The 19721-nt window shown below is 36.1% G+C and overlaps 1 protein-coding gene across 11 annotated transcripts in view; it reads left to right on the top strand.

Moving 5' to 3' along the window:
- ERO1A (endoplasmic reticulum oxidoreductase 1 alpha) overlaps positions 1 to 5400 on the top strand; it is a gene marked incomplete at both ends in the record, with an annotated part of 41639 nt that extends 36239 nt beyond the window's left edge. For all 11 annotated transcript variants that reach the window (XM_079700486.1, XM_079700493.1, XM_079700487.1 and 8 more), the window contains 3 exons: positions 3579 to 3665; positions 3749 to 3882; positions 5340 to 5400. In XM_079700486.1, the coding sequence (XP_079556612.1) occupies positions 3579 to 3665; positions 3749 to 3882; positions 5340 to 5400 (282 nt within the window). The remainder of the gene's footprint in view (positions 1 to 3578; positions 3666 to 3748; positions 3883 to 5339) is intronic.
- Between the last annotated feature and the right edge of the window lie 14321 nt (positions 5401 to 19721).

Genomic DNA, 19721 nt, shown 5'->3' with positions numbered 1-19721 from the left:
TTCTAAGTCTTTTTGAGGACTTAAGTAAAATTATATTACTGTTCTCAGTTATAAAGCTATAGATAAGTAAAGCAGGTGGCCCTCAGTAGGACTGGGCTGGATCTGATTTCATCAGAATATTTATAACAAACAATCTTTCTTTGTTTCTAATTCTTTGTTTCTTTCGATAATGAAAGAACCTGAGTTTTTTGCAGCTTGCAAACAAAATACTTTTTACACTCCATTTTTTTACTGTTAGATAATAGTTATTTTTGACCTCCCATCTACCTCCTACTTAAAGCATTCTTGCTAGAAATATATATCTCAGTGCTTATATAACCTCCCAAACAGTTTCCAGGAACTTAGAAGTGAGGGGGAAGATGCTGTAACAAGACTTTTTTCCCTACTATTTTTGATATCTTTCTTATTTTTAATACACTTGCTGGTTTATAGAGAGTGTTTTGGCATCTACTCATTTTATATTGTGCAGATTAGAAATATTTCTCACATTTTTTTCATTTTATCGAAACTCTGAAACACTCAGCTTTCATATCCTGTGAAATTTAACAGATAATTTTTCTGAGTCCTTTTACAAGAAAGGAGTAAAACACCAAGGAAACTTGTTCATATCAGATATTTACTTTTTTAAAAAATAGCAGTTTATGGTGAATATAATGGATTTGAACAGTCATATAAGTTCATTTGAAAATCTCATCTTGTCTCCTTTATACTCTATCAGTGTATGGTTAGAAAGGGAGGACTTGTATGAAAGAGAATTGTTTAGTGTTCAATTCACAATAGAATAGGATCTCACCTGAAGGCTTATAAAACATCTGAGAATTGGGTGAGAATTGGTTTTTGGTCAATTGGTTTCATTGAATATAGATCACAATGTTTAACCACAGAATGTTTGATTATTCTACCCACTGACTATAATTTTAAGTATTGACTCCAAAACTGTGTAAATTAACAAGGAGAATTTGTAAATGATTTAGGTTCTGGTTATTTTAAGGATCATACATTTTTCTAATCTGGGTTAACTTTAGAACATACTCAGGTTATTGGACGTTGATTGTCATTTGTGGAAGTCACAAGGATTTTCTCCTTGTTCTGATCTAGTAAATTTCTAGCTTATTAATTAGGTTCTAGCATATTAAGTACATTTAAGCAATTGTGCTTGGTTTTAATTTTGCGATGTTATTTTGGCTCTTGTAAGCAACCAAGTTTATTCTCTGTACATGCCACATAGGGATTTACTCAAGAGCTGCCATATTCAAGTGTTTGAATTAGTGAACATAGATTCAAATACCAAGGTTAGACAATGTGTTCAAAAGGAAGCACAATCATTTCAGATAGAGGCTTCCAACCTTTACGAGTCTAAGTCAAGAACTTTCAAGGCCTCTCCCCATGACAGTAGTGTTTTTAGTATCTATTGATTGTGAAAATATAACTGCCAAAAATCCACTATGCATTTAGTAACACTTTTAAAGTAAAAGTTGTGTTTTATTAATAAAATTTATATCCATTTGGAAATCTATAGTGCATACATGTGAGCTATTTGTTCTATCTATAAACAAATGCTTGTCTACACAGGGATTTTGTAGACTCTTATACCAACTATTAAATCCTCCAGAGGTCAGCCCCTCATTGGATGAGAACATCTACTTTAATTTTAGTGCTGTGTTATTAATGTTAAAAGTGTGAATTTCCTTTAATTCAAGGTTGAAACACAAGTTTAAAGGAAACCTCAAATCACCAAAAATCTACTTAGGGAAATATTGCTGGGTAAATATTTTTTCTAAGTATGTTTAAAATTAGAATGACCTCTTACTGAACTCAGTCCAAAAGGTACAGAAACACAAGATATAGAATATTGCTAACATATGGTGACATTTAATATTAATTATTTGGGCTTTGTATTAGATCAATAAGATTTAAGATCTGGGATCCTATTGTAAATCTTTTATTAATACATGTAATGGCTGTTTCAAAGTCTCAGACTGAATGAAGCATCTGGGGAAAGACTGTCCCCAGAGTATGAATTGAGGTCTGCTTTGAATAGCAGGTTCCAATCTTTGCTGATTTATTCCCATTTTTAGATCTTTGGTCTTGTTCTCTTTTGATTGAGCCCAGTGTGTGGTTTGTCATGTAAGAAAAACAACAAAACATTATATGCTTCCAAAGTTATAGGCCATTTGGTATAATGAATGTTCCATCTGAACTGTGTGTCAAATTGCCTGTTTCAAGTACTGTAAGCTTGGGATTCCACTATAAATTCAGGACAGAGGGAGTCACTTGGAGGATTAATTAATAATTTCCACTGTAGTAAAAGAAGGATATGTTCTTGGCTTCCCTTCTTTCTTCCTTATTACTTAAAGACATGTACTACTTTTGGATGAGTTTAATGCATGTTGCCCTTTTATAAAAAATATAATACCCTAGTGTTCATGGATATATATATATCTATTAAAAGTATAAAGATAAAAAAGGAATGATAAACACCAAATTCAGAATAGTTATAGAAGGTGGGATATGGGACTTTGAAGGGATACATAGGAGGCTTCATTATAATGGTTTCTTTCTGAAACTTGGTGGAGGGTACATGGATTTCACTATATTCTATATATTTTTGTGTGATAATAATGTCAATAATAACCAAAGGTCTGGTTGATTTACCTAATTAATACCAGAGAGAAGGGTTTTAATTTAACTATTATGAAACCAAAGGTTTTCATTCCTCCCTCCCTCCTTTGTTTTGTTTTTTTTTTAAACATCTTTATTGGAGTATAATTGCCCCACAATGGCGTGTTAGTTTCCGCTCCATAACAAAGTGGATCAGTTATACATTTACACAATGCTTCCATATCTCCTCCCTCTTTCGTCTCCCTCCCACCCTCCCTATCCCACCCCTCTAGGTGGTCACAAAGCACCGAGCTGATCTCCCTGTGCTATGTGGCTGCTTCCCACCAGCTATCCATTTCACGTTTGGTAGTGTATATATGTCCATGCCACTCTCTCACTTTGTCACAGCCTACACTTCCCCCTCCCCATATCCTCAAGTCCATTCTCTAGTAGGTCTGTGTCTTTATTCCCGTCTTTATCCCCCTAGGTTCTTCATCCTCCTTTGTTTTTTTCCTCTTTCTTTTTTTGGTAAATGATGTCATACGACCCCCGCCCCCCTCCCCTGATATTGGCATATGGTTAATAATCACATACAACAGAACATCTCAACTCAGTTACCTTTGCGTATATTTATAAATAGTCTAGTTTTGGAGCAGGCAGGCTGGGGTCTAGATTTGCTGTTTACTAGATATGGGAATTTAGGCAAGTTATGTAACCTCTCTGAACCTTGTTTTTTTAATTCATTAGGTGTAGACTATAATGATATCTACTTTTGGATTTGTGGTGAAGATGAAATGAAATTGTATATGTAAAGATTACGGTGTGTAGGAGGTACTCTGTGGATGTTGACTTCAGTTCTGTTCCCCACTTTGGTGCCCTCCAGTGCCTTGCATACTGTGAGGCACACAGAAGGCACTCAGAAATACTTAGTATTTGACTGTATACTGTATTTTAATAAAATTTTAAATTATTTTTAGGAGGACTTTCGACTGCATTTTAGAAATATTTCAAGAATCATGGATTGTGTTGGTTGTTTGAAATGTCGACTGTGGGGAAAGCTTCAGGTAAGCATATCAAGCTCAATCCTATTTTCATTCTTTGCACAAAGAATTTTCTGATTTTTCTTTTTTTCTTGTTTTTATTATAGACTCAGGGTTTGGGCACTGCTCTGAAGATCTTGTTTTCTGAGAAACTTATTGCAAATATGCCAGAAAGTGGGCCCAGTTATGAATTCCATCTAACCAGACAAGAAATAGTATCATTATTTAATGCATTTGGAAGGTTAGTTTCTACCAAAATTGTTTCTGCTAGCCAAGTAAGTCTAATGCAACATGTATACTTTCAGATAAAACTGGGTAAGAAATACCTTTTTTAGTGAAATTATCTCACTACAGAATTCTGTGATCTTATGAAATAACTTTGTAGATACACACAATCATTAAATAATATTCTTTATTTTCATCTGTTGACTTTTATAATCATTAATTCACTGAGTGGACTTCAATATTCATCTTGCTGAAACTGTATATTTTTTCTATATTATTTAAAAGTATTTGTGCTGCTCAAATGTGTTTTTGAAGGTCCTGGAAAAGTCATGTTGTGTAATATAGGTGTACACATAAAATTTCCATGTGAATTCACCATTGTGTAAAAAGGTTAATAGTTCTTTTAAAAATAATTTGCATCAAAATGATTAGAAAATAAGCTTGAAATAAGGAACTTACATTATAAAATTTAAGTATAGATACATTTCTTCTAGCCTATTTTATCTAAAGAATGCAGAGATTTATTAAAATAACATTTTCTAAGGACTACATTACTTCACTTAAAAAAAATTATGACTAATATTTTGGGTTTGATGTAATTGACCTTCAAAATTATTCTCTAGTATACAGAAGCTTGACAGTTATATTTGAGTACTTTGCAACCCTTTTCATGGTTGAGAACAGAGCTAAAGTACACTTAAAATAACAATCTTTACTTTTTTATAAAAGTTAGTGAAAACAATTTGATCACACAATTACTGTTCTCACTCTTTATAGTCCAAAGGCTTTGATTCTTTGTATATTTACTAAATATGGTATATTGATTAGTTTAAGTGTTCATATACTTATGCATATTTAAAATACATATTTTACTGCTTATATACTTTATATCTATGTACTTTAAATACTAAGCATATGAATATACTTCTGAATTCTTAAAATATCCTAATATTTTAATACTTACATAGTTTATAATTTTGCATTTTGAAACTTTAATACTAAGTTATGAATAATTAAAAATAGCTAATTTCTGGGCAATATTATCTTAGTTTTGACATGTCAGATTAAGAACTGAAGTGCATCACCAAATGTAAAATAAATAGCTAGTGGGAAGCAGCCACATAGCACAGGGAGATCAGCTCGGTGGTTTGTGACCACCTAGAGGTGTGGGATAGGGAGGGTGGGAGGGAGATGCAAGAGGGAGGAGATATGGGGATATATGTATATGTATAGCTGATTCACTTTGTTATGAAGCAGAAACTAGCACACCATTGTAAAGCAATTATACTCCAATAAAGATGTTAAAAAAAAAAAACTGAAGTGCATCAAAATAGATTAAATGGTTTATGCACCTTTACATTTGCTGAAATAAATTACTTAAATTTTTTTCTGTGTTCTGAAAATGGAAAGTGAATAACTTATAGAGAAAAGTTATCTAAAATCATTTCTAAGTGAAATTTTTTTTGGTTACAGAATTTCAACAAGTGTGAAAGAATTAGAAAACTTCAGGAACTTGTTACAAAATATTCATTAAAGAAAACAAGTTGAAATGTGCCTGTTTTTGGACAACGAAGGCCAAAGAATGGAATTTCGTTCAAAGGCATTAATAGCAATGACAGTCTTAAGCCAAACATTTTATATAAAGCTGCTTTTGTAAAAGGGAATTATATTGTTTTAAGTAAACAATTTTTTAAATTGTGTTAAGTCTATGTATAATATTATTGTGAGTAAAAGTAAAACTTTGATAATGTGGTACAACTTTTAAAGTTTAATATTAAGTAAAATCAGGATTATCAAATTCATATATACCCTAAGTAAATGATGTTTTAATAATTTTGTGTAAGAAGATGTAATATAAATAAAACTATGGCCAATGTGACAAGCATTTATAGGAAAATGCTAAGCAGGCTCATGATGACCCATTATTAACAGCCTAAAATTTTTCAACATTTAGGGTGACCAGATTTAGTAAATAAAAATACAGAATGCCTAGTTAAATTTAAATTTCAGATAAACAACAAGTAGTTTTTTAATACAAGTATGTTCCATGCAATATTTGGGACAAACTTATACCAAAAAATTATTCCTCCTTTAAAATTCAAATTTAACTGGGAGTTCTGTGTTTTATCTGGCAACCCTACAATACTTTGGTATGAAACAAATCAGTTTTAGAATTATATTGCTATTTTGATTGGCTTATTTTGGTGTGTAGAAAGATACAATGATAACTCAAAGGCATAGGGGATTTCTAAACAGTGTGAAAAGTTGAATAGATTTATATATTTATTCTCATAATACTTTCCCTAATTCTGAATAAAATTTTGGGGAAACTTTTTATTTTTATATAATTTCAGATTACAGAAATGTTTCCAGGATAGTACAAAGAACTCTTTTACCAGATTCCTTAATTGTTCATATTTGCTTTATCTCTCATGCTCTCTCTGTATACATACACACGTATACTATTTTTCCTCAATCATTTGAAAGTCAGTTACAGGCATTGTGCCCTTTGAACCGTGAACACTTCAGTGTGAATAATTTTTTAATGATTTTTTTCAGGAAAAAAAATCTGGAACTATATAATACTATAAGCCTTAGAATCAGGAATCATTTTGAGTTCCAATCTAAAATTCTTTTTGAGTTTTGTTACCCTTTTAATGCTCGATCTGTATAGTCATAAGGCATATAATTTCTGGGTTTTGTACATGATGTTCATTTCTTTTTTCTCCCGAAAACTAAACTGTAATTTTTAGTGGTTTTCATTAAGGAAAGACCTTCAGTGATAAAAATATGTGAAGGGGTTTAGGAATTTATATCACATGGTAATTGTAGGGAAAAAAGAAACTGTATACCTCAAAGTCATGGGCCCTTTCTGTATGTCTTAGCAGGTATATCATGTTGAGATGTAACATTATTAATAAAGCAGGGTTTATTTATATAATGGCTTAGAAATGCCACTTTATACTACTGTATACTTTTTCTTCTCTATGTCCATAAGGCCTGGTACAGTGTCAAACACATAGTAGGTGTCCAGTAAATATTCGTTGAATGAATGTATGAAAATGTAGTCAGTATATTTAAATTAATAATCACAGAACTAAGTTTCACAATATATGTCATATTTTCCTTTTCCCCCTCATTTGAATACGGCAGGAGAAGAAAGATACTAACCTACTATTAAGTCATTATTCTTGGACACTCAAAGAACTATGAAGTGAGCGCCAAATATAAAACTATAAGGACATTTGTAGTACTCTGAAAATATGGTAGATCGGTTTAAATGGTTATTTCACCTGTATACCTCCCTAACTCTCATTTTATGTCCCTGCCCTTTTTTTTTTTCTTAAACAGCTAATCTTTTTGAAAGAATATTCCTATCTTCACTTAGTCACCCTCCACTTGCTCCTTAACTGAAATTTGGCTTTTGGCTCAGTAGTTCTTAACAATATTGTACTTTGAAGTCTAAAATCCCAATTCTAAATCCATGGTTTCGTTCACAAGCCATTTCTTACTTGACCTTTTTTTCTGCATTAGACACTCTTGATAGCCCCTTCTTTAAAAAGCTTTTTTCCCCTGGGTTTATATTTCACTCACTCCTGGGTGCCTCTTTCATTTATTCTTTAAGTTATTCCTCAGGCTTTCATTCCTGCTCTCTTCACCACCACCACTTCTCACTCTTGAGTCCTTCCAATTAAATGACCTCTAAATCCTTATCTTTACCCCAGACTTCTCAGTCCATTTGCCTTCTACACATCTTCAATTGGTCGTCCCATAGACACCTGTGGGTGTCTTAAAAAGTCATTCTCCCCCAAACCCACTCTTATGCCTGTGTTTCTTCCTTTGGTTAATTTTAGAACCATCATCATCTAAATTCTCTAGGCTCACTTCTCTCCTCCACTTCTCCCCTGTCCAGCCGATGTCTAATCTCTAAGGATTTTATCTCCATGTTTCTGATATATCACTGTCTTTCCATTTTCACTGCTGTTCTCTAAATATGAACCTTTCTCCTTGTCCCAAGCCTGTTTCCTTTCTCCTTTCTTTTGCCCCACAATGCTACCAAAGTGGGCTTTCTAGAAGCACTCAAACAACGTTGCTCCCTGCTTAACACACCTCAGAGATTTCATGAGGCTTTAGGAGGAAGCCAAACCCCTTTCCTTGGTGTACAAGCTTCTCTGATATGGGTCTTTCTGCTCCCCCGACCCCATGTTCTGCTAAAAACACACAGTTCATCAGATGCAGCATAGTCAGGCCTCCACACCTTGGTACCTGCTATTCTCTTTCTATCAAGTGCCCTAGCCATCCTTCCCCACCTGGAAAATTTCTGTGTACCCTTGCAGGCCCAGCATAAAGCAACACCTCTGCCCTTGTTCCATCCAAGGAGGATCATCTGACTTCCTCTTTTGTGTCACCACTGTAATTACAACCTACCTCTATTGTGTCACTTATTGTACTGTATTGTTTTTGTTGTTTAAAGTTTCCTTTACTAGAATGTGAGCTCCTTAAGGGCAGGAAAAGGAACTTTATCCATTTCTGCATCTTCATAGCATACTTTTTGGCATATGAACACTTAATAAATGTTTGTTGAATAAATTGCTTTTAAAGTGACAACTTCATTATATTAATGGTCATACCTTCTTCACTCCAAATATTCTTTACAGTAAGAGTCAGTAGATGCCCAAGGATTTGTGGATTTTGGGGGGGGGGTGTCAATAAAACTTCTCAAACTATTCAAAATTTTTTGTGGTTTTGGCAAGTTATGTAAGGGGCCTATTATGGAAAAAGTGGTAAGAACTCTTCTTTCAGGGGAAAACATCACTGAAGAATTTCTTGAATAATCAAAGAGCTGCCCAGAATTATGGGCTACATAAATTTATACCTGTTTAACAATCTAAGGGGGAGAGAGACCTTCAAGATGGTGGAGGAGTGAGATGTGGAGATCACCTTCCTCCCCACAAATACATCAGAAATACAACTACATGTGGAACAACTCCTACAGAACACCTACTGAATGCTGGCAGAAGACCTCAGACTTCCTAAAAGGCAAGAAACTCCCCAAGTACCTGGGTAGGGCAAAAGAAAAAACAGAGACAAAAGAATAGGGACGGGACCTGCACCTCGGGGAGGGAGCTGTGAAGGAGGAAAGGTTTCCACACACTGGGAAGGCCCTTCGCGGGCGGAGATGGGGCGGGGGGGCAGATTTCGGAGCCACGGAGGAGAGCACAGCAACAGGGGTGCGGAGGGCAAAGTGGAGAGATTCCCGCACAGAGGATCGGTGCCGACCAGCACTCACCAGCCCGAGAGGCTTGTCTGCTCACCCGCCGGGGCGGGCGGGGGCTGGGAGCTGAGGCTCGGGCTTAGGAGGTCAGATCCCAGGGAGAGTACTGGGGTTGGCTGCGTGAACACAGCCTGAAGGGCTAGTGCGCCACAGCTAGCCGGGAGGGAGTCCGGGAAAAAGTCTGGAGCTGCCGAAGAGGCAAGAGACCATTGTTTTCGGGTGCGCGAGGAGAGGGGATTAAGAGCGCTGCTTAAAGGAGCTCCAGAGACTGGTGCAATCTGCAGCTATCAGCACGGACCCCAGCGACGGGCATGAAACACTAAGGCTGCTGCTACTGCCACCAAGAAGCCTGTGTGCAAGCACAGGTCACTATCCACGCCTCCCCTCCCGGGAGCCTATGCAGCCTGCCACTGCCAGGGTCCCGTGATCCAGGGACAATTTCCCCGAGAGAACACACGGCGCGCCTCAGGCTGGTGCCACGTCATGCTGGCCTCTGCCACCGCAGGCTCGCCCCGCATCTGTACCCCTCCCTCCCCCCACTCCTGCCTGAGTGACCCAGAGTCCCCGAATCAGCGGCTCCTTTAACCCCATCCTATCTGAGCGGGGAACAGATGCCCTCAGGCGACCTACACACAGAGACGGGGCCAAATCCAAGGCTGAACCCCAGGAGCTATGCGAACAAAGAAGAGAAAGGGAAATCTCTCCCAGCAGCCTCAGGAGCAGCGGATTAAATCTCCACAATCAACTTGATGTACCCTGCATCTGTGGAATACATGAATAGACAATCATCCCAAAATTGAGGTGGTGGACGTTGAGAGCAACTGTAGACTTGGGGTTTGCTTTCTGCATCTAATTTGTTCTGGTTTTATGTTTACCTTAGTATTTAGAGTTTATTATCATTGGTAGATTTGTTTATTAATTTGGTTGTTCTCTTGCTCCTTTTTTTTTAATATATATATATATATTTCCTTATTCGCTTTCTGTGAGTCTGTATGTTTCTTTGTGTGATTTTGTCTGTATAGCTTTACTTTTACCATTTGTCCTAGGGTTCTGTCCTTTTTTTTTTTTTTTTAGTATACTTTTTAGCGCTTGTTATCACTGGTGGAATTGTCTTTTGGTTTGGTTGCTCTCTTCTTTCTTTCTCTCTTTTTTTTTCCTTTTTTTTGGACTACTTTTAAATTTATTTTATATTTAATATTTATTTTTTATTTTATTTTATTTTTTTTGCAGTATGCAGGCCTCTCACTGTTGTGGCCTCTCCCGTTGCGGAGCACAGGCTCTGGACACGCAGGCTCAGTGGCCATGGCTCACGGGCCCAGCCGCTCCGCAGCATGTGGGATCTTCCCGGACTGGGGCACGAACCCATGTCCCAGGCATCGGCAGGCAGACTCTCAACCACTGAGCCACCAGGGAAGCCCTATTTCTTATTTTAATAGCTTTCTTTTCTTTTCTTTTTTTCTTTTTCTCGTTCTTTTTTTCTTCCTTTTCTTCTGAGTCATGGGACTGACAGGGTCTTGGTGCTCTGGCTGGGTGTCAGGCATGTGCCTCTGAGGAGGGAGAGCCGCATTCAGGACATTGGTCCACAAGAGACCTCCTGGCTCCATGTAATATCAAATGGCAAAAGCTCTCCCAGAGATCTCCATCTCAACACCAAGACCCAGTTCCACTCAACAACCAGCAAGCTACAGTGCTGGACACCCTATGCCAAACAACTAGCAAGACAGGAACATAACCCCACCCATTAGCAGAGAGGCTGCCTAAAATCATAATAAGGTCACAGACACCCCAAAACACACCACCAGACGCGGACCTGCCCACCAGAAAGACAAGACCCAGCCTCATCCACCAGAACATAGGCACTAGTCCCCTCCACCAGGAAGCCTACACAACCCACTGAACCAAGCTTAGTCACTGGGGAAAGACACCAAAAAGAACGGAAACTACGAACCTGTAGCCTGTGAAAAAGAGACCCCAAATACAGTAAGTTAAGCAAAATGAGAAGACAAAGAAACACACAGCAGATTAAGGAGCAAGGTAAAAACCCACCAGGGCAAACAAATGAAGAGGAAATAGGCAGTCTACCTGAAAAAGAATTCAGAGCAATGATAGTAAAGATGATACAAAATGTTGGAAATAGAATGGACAAAATACAAGAAACATTTAACAAGGACCTAGAAGAACTAAAGAGCAAGCAAACAGTGATGAAAAACACAAAAAATGAAATTAAAAATTCTCTAGAAGGGATCAACAGCAGAATAAATGAGGCAGGAGAACGGATAAGTGACCTGGAAGATAAAATAGTGGGAATAACTACTGCAGAGCAGAATAAAGAAAAAAGAATGAAAAGAAATGAGGACAGTCTTAGAGACCTCTGGGACAACATTAAACGCACCAACATTCAAATTATAGGGGTCCCAGAAGAAGAAGAAAAAAAGAAAGTGACTGAGAAAATACTGAAGAGATTATAGTTGAAAACTTCCCTAATATGGCAAAAGGAAATAGTCAATCAAGCCCAGGAAGCATAGAGAGTCCCATACAGGATAAATCCAAGGAGAAACATGCCAAGACACATATTAATCAAGCTATCAAAAATTAAACACAAAGAAAAATACTAAAAGCGGCGAGGAAAAAAATAACATACAAGGGAATCCCCATAAGGTTAACAGCTGACCTTTCAGCAGAAACTGTGCAAGCCAGAACGGAGTGGCAGGACATATGTAAAGTGATGAAAGGGAAAAACCTACAACCGCGATTACTCTACCCAGAAAGGATCTCATTCAGATTCAATGGAGAAATTAAAACCTTTACAGACGAGCAAAAGCTAAGAGAATTCAGCACCACCAAACCAGCTTTACAACAAATGCTAAAGGAACTTCTCTAGGCAGGAAACACAAGAGAAGGAAAACACCTACAATAATAAACCCAAAACAATGAAGAAAATGGTAATAGGAACATACATATCGATAATTACCTTAAGTGTAAATGGATTAAATGCTCCAACCAAAAGACATACACTGGCTGAATGGATACAAAAACAAGATCCATATATATGCTATCTACAAGAGACCCACTTCAGAACTAGGGACACATACAGACTGAAACTGAGGGGATGGAAAAAGGTATTCCATGCAAATGGAAATCAAAAGAAAGCAGGAGTAGCAATTCTCATATAAGACAAAATAGACTTTAAAATAAACATTATTAGAAGAAACAAAGAAGGGCACTACATAATGATCAAGGGATCAATCCAAGAAGAAGATATAACAATTGTAAATATTTATGCACCCAACATAGGAGCACCTCAATACATAAGCACCTCAAAACATATCAGCCATAAAAGGGGAAAGCGACACTAACACAATCATAGTAGGGGAATTGAACAGCCCACTTTCACCAATGGACATATCATTCAAAATGAAAATAAATAAGGAAACACAAGCTTTAAATGATAAATTAAAAATGATGGACTTAATTGATATTTATAGGACCTTCCACCCAAAAACAACAGAATACACTTTCTTCTCAAGTGCTCATGGAACATTCTCCAGGATAGATCATATCTTGGGTCACAAATCAAGCCTTGGTAAATATAAGAAAATTGAAATGATATCAAGTGTCTTTTCTGACCAAAACACTATGAGACTAGATATCAATTACAGGAAAAAATCTGTAAAAAATACAAACACATCGAGGCTGAACAATACACTAATAAATAACCAAGAGATCACTGAAGAAATCAAAGAGGAAATCAAAAAATACCTAGAAACAAATGACAATGAAAACACGATGACCTATGGGATACAGCAAAAGCAGTTCTAAGAGGGAAGTTTATAGCAATACAGTCCTATCTCAAGAAACAAGAAACATCTCAAATAAACAACTTAAACTTACACCTAAAGCAATTAGAGAAAGAAGAACAAAAAAAAAAATCAAAGTTAGCAGAAGGAAAGAAATCATAAAGATCAGATCAGAAATAAATGAAAAAGAAATGAAGGAAACAATGGCAAAAATCAATAAAACTAAACGCTGGTTCATTTAGAAGATAAACAAAATTGATAAACCACTAGCCAGACTCATGAAGAAAAAAAGGAAGACTCAAATCAATAGAATTAGAAATGAAAAAGGAGAAGTAATAACTGACACTGCAGAAATACAAAGGATCATAAGAGATTACCACAAGCAACTATATGCCAATAAAATGGACCACCTGGAAGAAATGGACAAATTCTTAGAAAAACACAACCTTCTGAGGCTGAACCAGGAAGAAACAGAAAATATAAACAGATCAATCATAAGCACTGAAACTGTGACTGTGATTAAAAATCTTCCAACAAAAAAAAAGCCCAGGACCAGATGGCTTCACAGGCGAATCCTATCAAACATTTAGAGAAGAACTAACACCTATCCTTCTCAAACTCTTCCAAAATATAGCAGAGGGAGGAACACTCCCAAACTCATTTAACGAGGCCACCATCACCCTGATACCAAAACCATACAAAGATGTCCCCAAAATGAAAACTACAGGCCAATATTACTGATGAATATAGATGCAAAAATCCTCAACAAAGTACTAGCAAACAGAATCCAACAGCACATTAAAAAGGTCATACACCATGATCAAGTGGGATTTATCCAGGAATGCAAGGATTCTTCAATATATGCAAATCAATCAATGTGATAAACCATATTAACAAATTGAAGGAGAAAAACCGTATGATCATCTCAATAGATGCAGAAAAAGCTTTTGACAAAATTCGACACCCATTTATGATAAAAATCCTCCAGAAGATAGGCATAGAGGGGACTTACCTCAACATAATAAAGGCCATATATATGAAAAACCCACAGCCAACATCTTTCTCAAGGGTGAAAAACTGAAACCATTTACAGTAAAATCAGGAAAAAGACAAGGTTGTCCACTCTTACCACTATTATTCAACATTGTTTTGGTAGTTTTAGCCACAGCATAGAAGAAAAAGCAATAAAAGGAATCCAAATCAGAAAAGAAGAAGTCAAGCTGTCACTGTTTGCAGATGACATGATACTATACATAGAGAATCCTAAAGATGCTACCAGAAAACTACTAGAGCTAATCAACAAATTGGTAAAGTAGCAGGATACAAAGTTAATGCACAGAAATCTCTGGCATTCCTATACACTAATGATGAAAAATCTGAAAGAGAAATTAAGGAAACACTCCCATTTACCACTGCAACAAAAAGAATAAAATACCTAGGAATAAACCTATCTAAGGAGACAAAAGACCTGTAGGCAGAAAACTATAAGACACTGATGAAAGAAGTTAAAGATGATAGAAACAGGTGGAGAGATATTCCATGTTCTTGGACTGGAAGATATTGTGAAAATGACTATGCTACTCAAAGCAATCTACAGATTCAATGCAATCCCTATCAAACCACCAATGGCATTTTTCACAGAACTAGAACAAACAATTTCAGAATTTGTATGGAAACACAAAAGACCCCAAATAGCCAAAGCAATCTTGAGAAAGAAAAATGGAGCTGGAGGAATCAGGTTCCCAGACTTCAGACTATACTACAAAGCTACAGTAATCAAGACAGTATGGTACTGGAACAAAAACAGAAAGATAGATCAATGGAACAGGATAGAAAGCCCAGAGATAAACCCATGCACATATGGTCACCTTATCTTTGATAAAGGAGGCAAGAATATACAATGGAGAAAAGACAACCTCTTCAATAAGTGGTGCTGGGAAAACTCGACAGCTACATGTAAAAGAATGAAATTAGAACATTCCCTAACACCATACACAAAAATAAACTCAAAATGGATTAAAGACCTAGATGTAAGACCAGACACTATAAAACTCTTAGAGGAAAACATAGGCAGAACACTCTATGACATAAATCACAGCAAGATCCTTTTTGACCCACCTCTTAGAGAAATGGAAATAAAAACAAAAATAAACACATGGGACCTAATGAAACTTAAAAGCTTTTGCACAGCAAAGGAAACCATAAACAAGATGAAAAGACAACCCTCATAATGGGAGAAAATTTGTACAAAGGATTAATCTCCAAAATTGACAAGCAGCTCATACAACTCAATATCAAAAAAACAAACAATCCAATCTAAAAATGGGCAGAAGACCTAAATAGACATTTCTCCAAAGAAGATATACAGATGGCCAACAAACACATGAAAGAATGGTCAATATCACTAATCATTAGAGAAATGCAAATCAAAACTACACTGAGGTATCACCTCACACCAGTCAGAATGGCCTTCATCAAAAAATCTACAAACAATAAATGTTGGAGAGGGTGTGGAGAAAAGCGAATCCTTTTGCACTGTTCGTGGGAATGTAAATTGATACAGCCACTCTGGAGAACAGTACGGAGGTTCCTTAAAAAACTAAAAAGGGAAGTACTATACGACCCATCAATCCCACTACGGGGCATATCCCCTGAGAAAACCATAATTCAAAAAGAGTCATGTACCACAATGTTCATTGCAGCTCTATTTACAATAGCCAGGATATGGAAGTGACCTAAGTGTTCACTGACAGATCAATGGATAAAGAAGATGTGGCACATATATATATAATGGAATATTACTCAGCCATAAAAAGAAACGATATTGAGTTATTTGTAGTGAGGTGGATGGACCTAGAGTCTGTCATACAGAGTGAAATAGATCGAAACAGAAAAACAAATACCGTATGCTAACACGTATATATGGAATCTAAAAAAAAAAAACCAAAAAACTAGTCATGAAAAACCTAGAGGCAGGACTGGAATAAAGACACAGACATAGAGAATGGACTTGAGGATACCGGGAGGGGGAAGGGTAAGCTGGGACAAAGTGAGAGAGTGGCATGGACATATATACACTACCAAATGTAAAATAGATAGCTAGTGGGAAGCAGCCGCATAGCACAGGGAGATCAGCTCGGTGCTTTGTGAGCACCTAGGGGGTGGGATAGGGAGGGTGGGAGGGAGATGCAAGAGGGAGGAGATATGGGGATATATGTATATGTATAGCTGATTCACTTTGTTATAAAACAGAAACTAACACACCATTGTGGAGCAATTATACTACAATAAATAAGTGGAAAAAAAAAGAATCTAAGGAGAAGGTGAGAGGTGTTGTAAGTTATTTCATGCAAGAATTTTTCTTGGCTTAACGTGTGAATAAACATGTACTATCTAATAGCGTATTGGTATTTTAAATTATGGCATTTCATATTAAATTCGTGTATAATACTGATTAGTGTATACCACCTCTAGATGTGAAGTACATACAGTTATACACTTAATGATAGTTCAACTTAAGATTTTTCAACTTTACAGTGGTGCAAAAGCGACACACATTCAGCAGAAACTGTACTTCCACTTCTGAATTTTGTTTTTCCCAGGTTAGCAGTAAGCAGTATGACCCCCTGTGGTGATCTGGGGCAGTGGCAGCACTGCAGTCCCCAGACAGCCATGCGATCAGAAGGGTAAACAAACCACACACAACCATTCTAGACCCATAGGACCATTTTGGTTTTTTACTTTCAGTACATATTCTATAAATTATACAAGATATTCAACACTCTTATAAAATAGGCTTTGTGTTAGATGTTTTGCCCAACTGTAGTTTAATGTAAGTGTTCTGAGAATGTTTAAGGTAGCCTAGGTTAAGCTGTGATGTTCAGTCGGCCAGGTGTATTAGATGCATTTTCACTTACGATAAGCCAAGGAAGATCTGTAATTGTAAGCTCACTAAAAGCATACAGTCATTTGTAACTCCAGGTATTTTTCTCTTTTCTATGGTAGCACTAGGCTTCTTATCCTTATGTGATAGAAACTCAATCGGTGTAGTCTGTTAAGAGAGATTAAGAAAACCAGACCTCCAGAGAAAAGCACAAACACTTTTATTTTTAACAGTAGTGTTTTGTTACAATTTAGTGAAACAACAAATAAATACATTCATTGGCCACAGCTATACTTTTACAACCAGTTTGAAACTGATTATATAGCTGAGAAACACCATTAAACAATAAAAAAGGCAGCTATGCATAAAAAAGCCACTTTAGCTATAAATTACGTTTTTCATAAAACTACTACCACCTATAATGAGTGGCAAGAGTTTCAAAATTAATGACCACCCAAATGAAACGATAAAAACAAGTACTGCTAACCACTGTAAAATTACACACTTAAGCAATGAAATTCTCTGTTCTAGTTAATGAACCAAAAAGAAGGTTTGAAATTGTCATCATGTGCTTCAGTGCAGGATGAACAGGGAATCGATAGCCCTTTGATTTTAAAACAACTCCTTCTTTCGAGACCAGACTTAAAGTGCTCCTAGTGCTTTGGAATTTTTAAGCAAAAATTGGGCCAGAAGTTTATCTTTTTTGTCTTTGGTGATATATTGTGGGAGATGTGTATAAGGAGACAAATGCAAGAATTCAGGTACCCTGGTCAGGGGTATGAAATTTACAAATCTCAGATTTGGAAGAATCAACTAATGCAGCTGAAAGAACAAAGTTATTTTCTCTGAAATATTTTTAAAAAGTAACCTTTGCTTATCTGGTCAAATAGGAGCATTATCTAGGGAAGTCTAGGGAAGCTTTACTGGAAAAAATTTACTTTATCACTTTGAACCCCGAGGACTAACAAAGGCAACACAGATCTTCTCAGATAGTTCTAGTTAATTAGATATCTAACATTATTAGGAAAATAAATAGTTGGCATTCTGAAAAGAAACCCAATAATTGAAGTCGCAATCAAAATATACTCAGGTAAGTGCATGTTATGTTGTTCTGTTACTACCAAGGTTAACTTCTATCCTATAAATTTTTAAATAATTTGGTTGCTTTGAGAGAATTGATTATAAATAAACCCAAAGTAACATTTATAAGTTTATGCTTTTGACTGAATTCAGAATCATTTTTATGATAAAAAGATGAAATTTCTTTGGCTGTGTACCAGCCTTCCAAAAGATCAAAAGCATTATAAATTTCATTTTTTTCTTGGGGTTTCACTTATTGTTATACTTTTATGAAGTTACTGAATCAATTAATCAAAAAGTTGAAAGGTATTTTACGTAAGAGTAGAAATAAAACATAACTTTCTAATCAAAGTAAAGACAGAAAAGGATAGTTGTATTAGTTCCAGTTCTGAAGAAATAGATCAGCAAACAATTGTATATATAGTTAGTCATCTTTAAGCATGTTGTGACAACTTCCCAGTGTGCCCATTACCTTGGCATCTTGAGGTATTCAGCATCTACTTCTTTCCATATAGACACTGGTAGAAAGTGCATTTTAAAATTCTCTATTACCTTAGCCTACCATGTATTCTTTTTTAGATCCAAGATAGGACAATCAAGACAGTTTTAATGTAATTCTAAAAGTATTCCAATATTGTGAACCACTGGTTTTATACTTACCTAGTTAGTACATTTACATAAGTTGTCCATTTAGTCTACTGCTGGAATTAATTTGAATTAAATTTAATTTGGTTTTGCCCATATACAAGATATAAAAATGTGAAAACTAAAGGAGGAATTACATGTCTTACAAAGTATTGCACTTGAGTTCACTGCAATAACGTATCATGATTTAATTTACCTGAGGATAATCCTGATTCAATAGGAATAAGTAAGATTATCTATATTTTGTTTCAGCTAAATTGAATGCCTTTGAAAATGTATTCATGTTTTAACTCAGAATTATACATTTTATGAATAGTTCTTAAATGCATCTCCAACTTGTTTAGTCCCAAGAAGTTTCTACCGAAATCTCCCTATGCAAAAATTACTATTGCTTTCTTGAAGAATCATGCTTAAACTACTACATATATCTTAATCATACAAAATAATCACTTGACCAAATCTACTCAAAGTAGCCACATAATTTTTACTGGTACACTTTCTTCTTGAAGAAATGACTGTGGCTTTCCAAAGAACACTGCTGGTCCTCACTGTAAAGGATTACTACTGTCATTTGTTTAAAATGATTATTTGAATAATTTCAGTTGGTACTGTACAATCATGCTTAAAAGAACTATCTTCAATGATTACAACCTTTTTAGTAGATCTTTTAAAAGAATGGTACATTTGTATGCCTTCATTCTGTGCACTGTTCACACTATAAACTTTATTGGGTAAGAATTCCACATGGAGTACACTGCTGAATATACAGTCTTTGATTTTTGTAGGGAAATTGCCTCCTAATTTGATGTACAACATAATATCCCAATGTGAACACTGGGTATGACTTTGGGGACTGCAGTGTACTCTTTCAGGACAAAGATAAAAGTGCAAATATGCAACTACGCATTTGACGTTCCAAAGTCAGGATGTTTGGAGGCCATTAAGTGCCTTAAGATCTAATCCCTCTTTTCTCCCGCTCCAAACTTTCCACTGCACTTCATTTTACCAGGTCGAGGTCAAAAGTAACAGCCGTGTCCCCCACTGGACACGGCCACATTTCCAGGCTTTGTTTTCGGTTGCAACAGATAATGGAATGTTTATGTAGATGTAATTTAAACACACAGGATATACACATTCATGGAAAACGATTGAAGAATCACGACTTGGTAATGCCA

The sequence above is a fragment of the Hyperoodon ampullatus genome (assembly GCF_949752795.1).
Source record: "Hyperoodon ampullatus genome assembly, chromosome: 3".
Lineage (NCBI taxonomy): Eukaryota > Metazoa > Chordata > Mammalia > Artiodactyla > Ziphiidae > Hyperoodon > Hyperoodon ampullatus.
The sequence above is the reverse complement of the archived record's forward strand: the minus strand, read 5'-3'. Positions and strand labels throughout refer to the sequence as shown.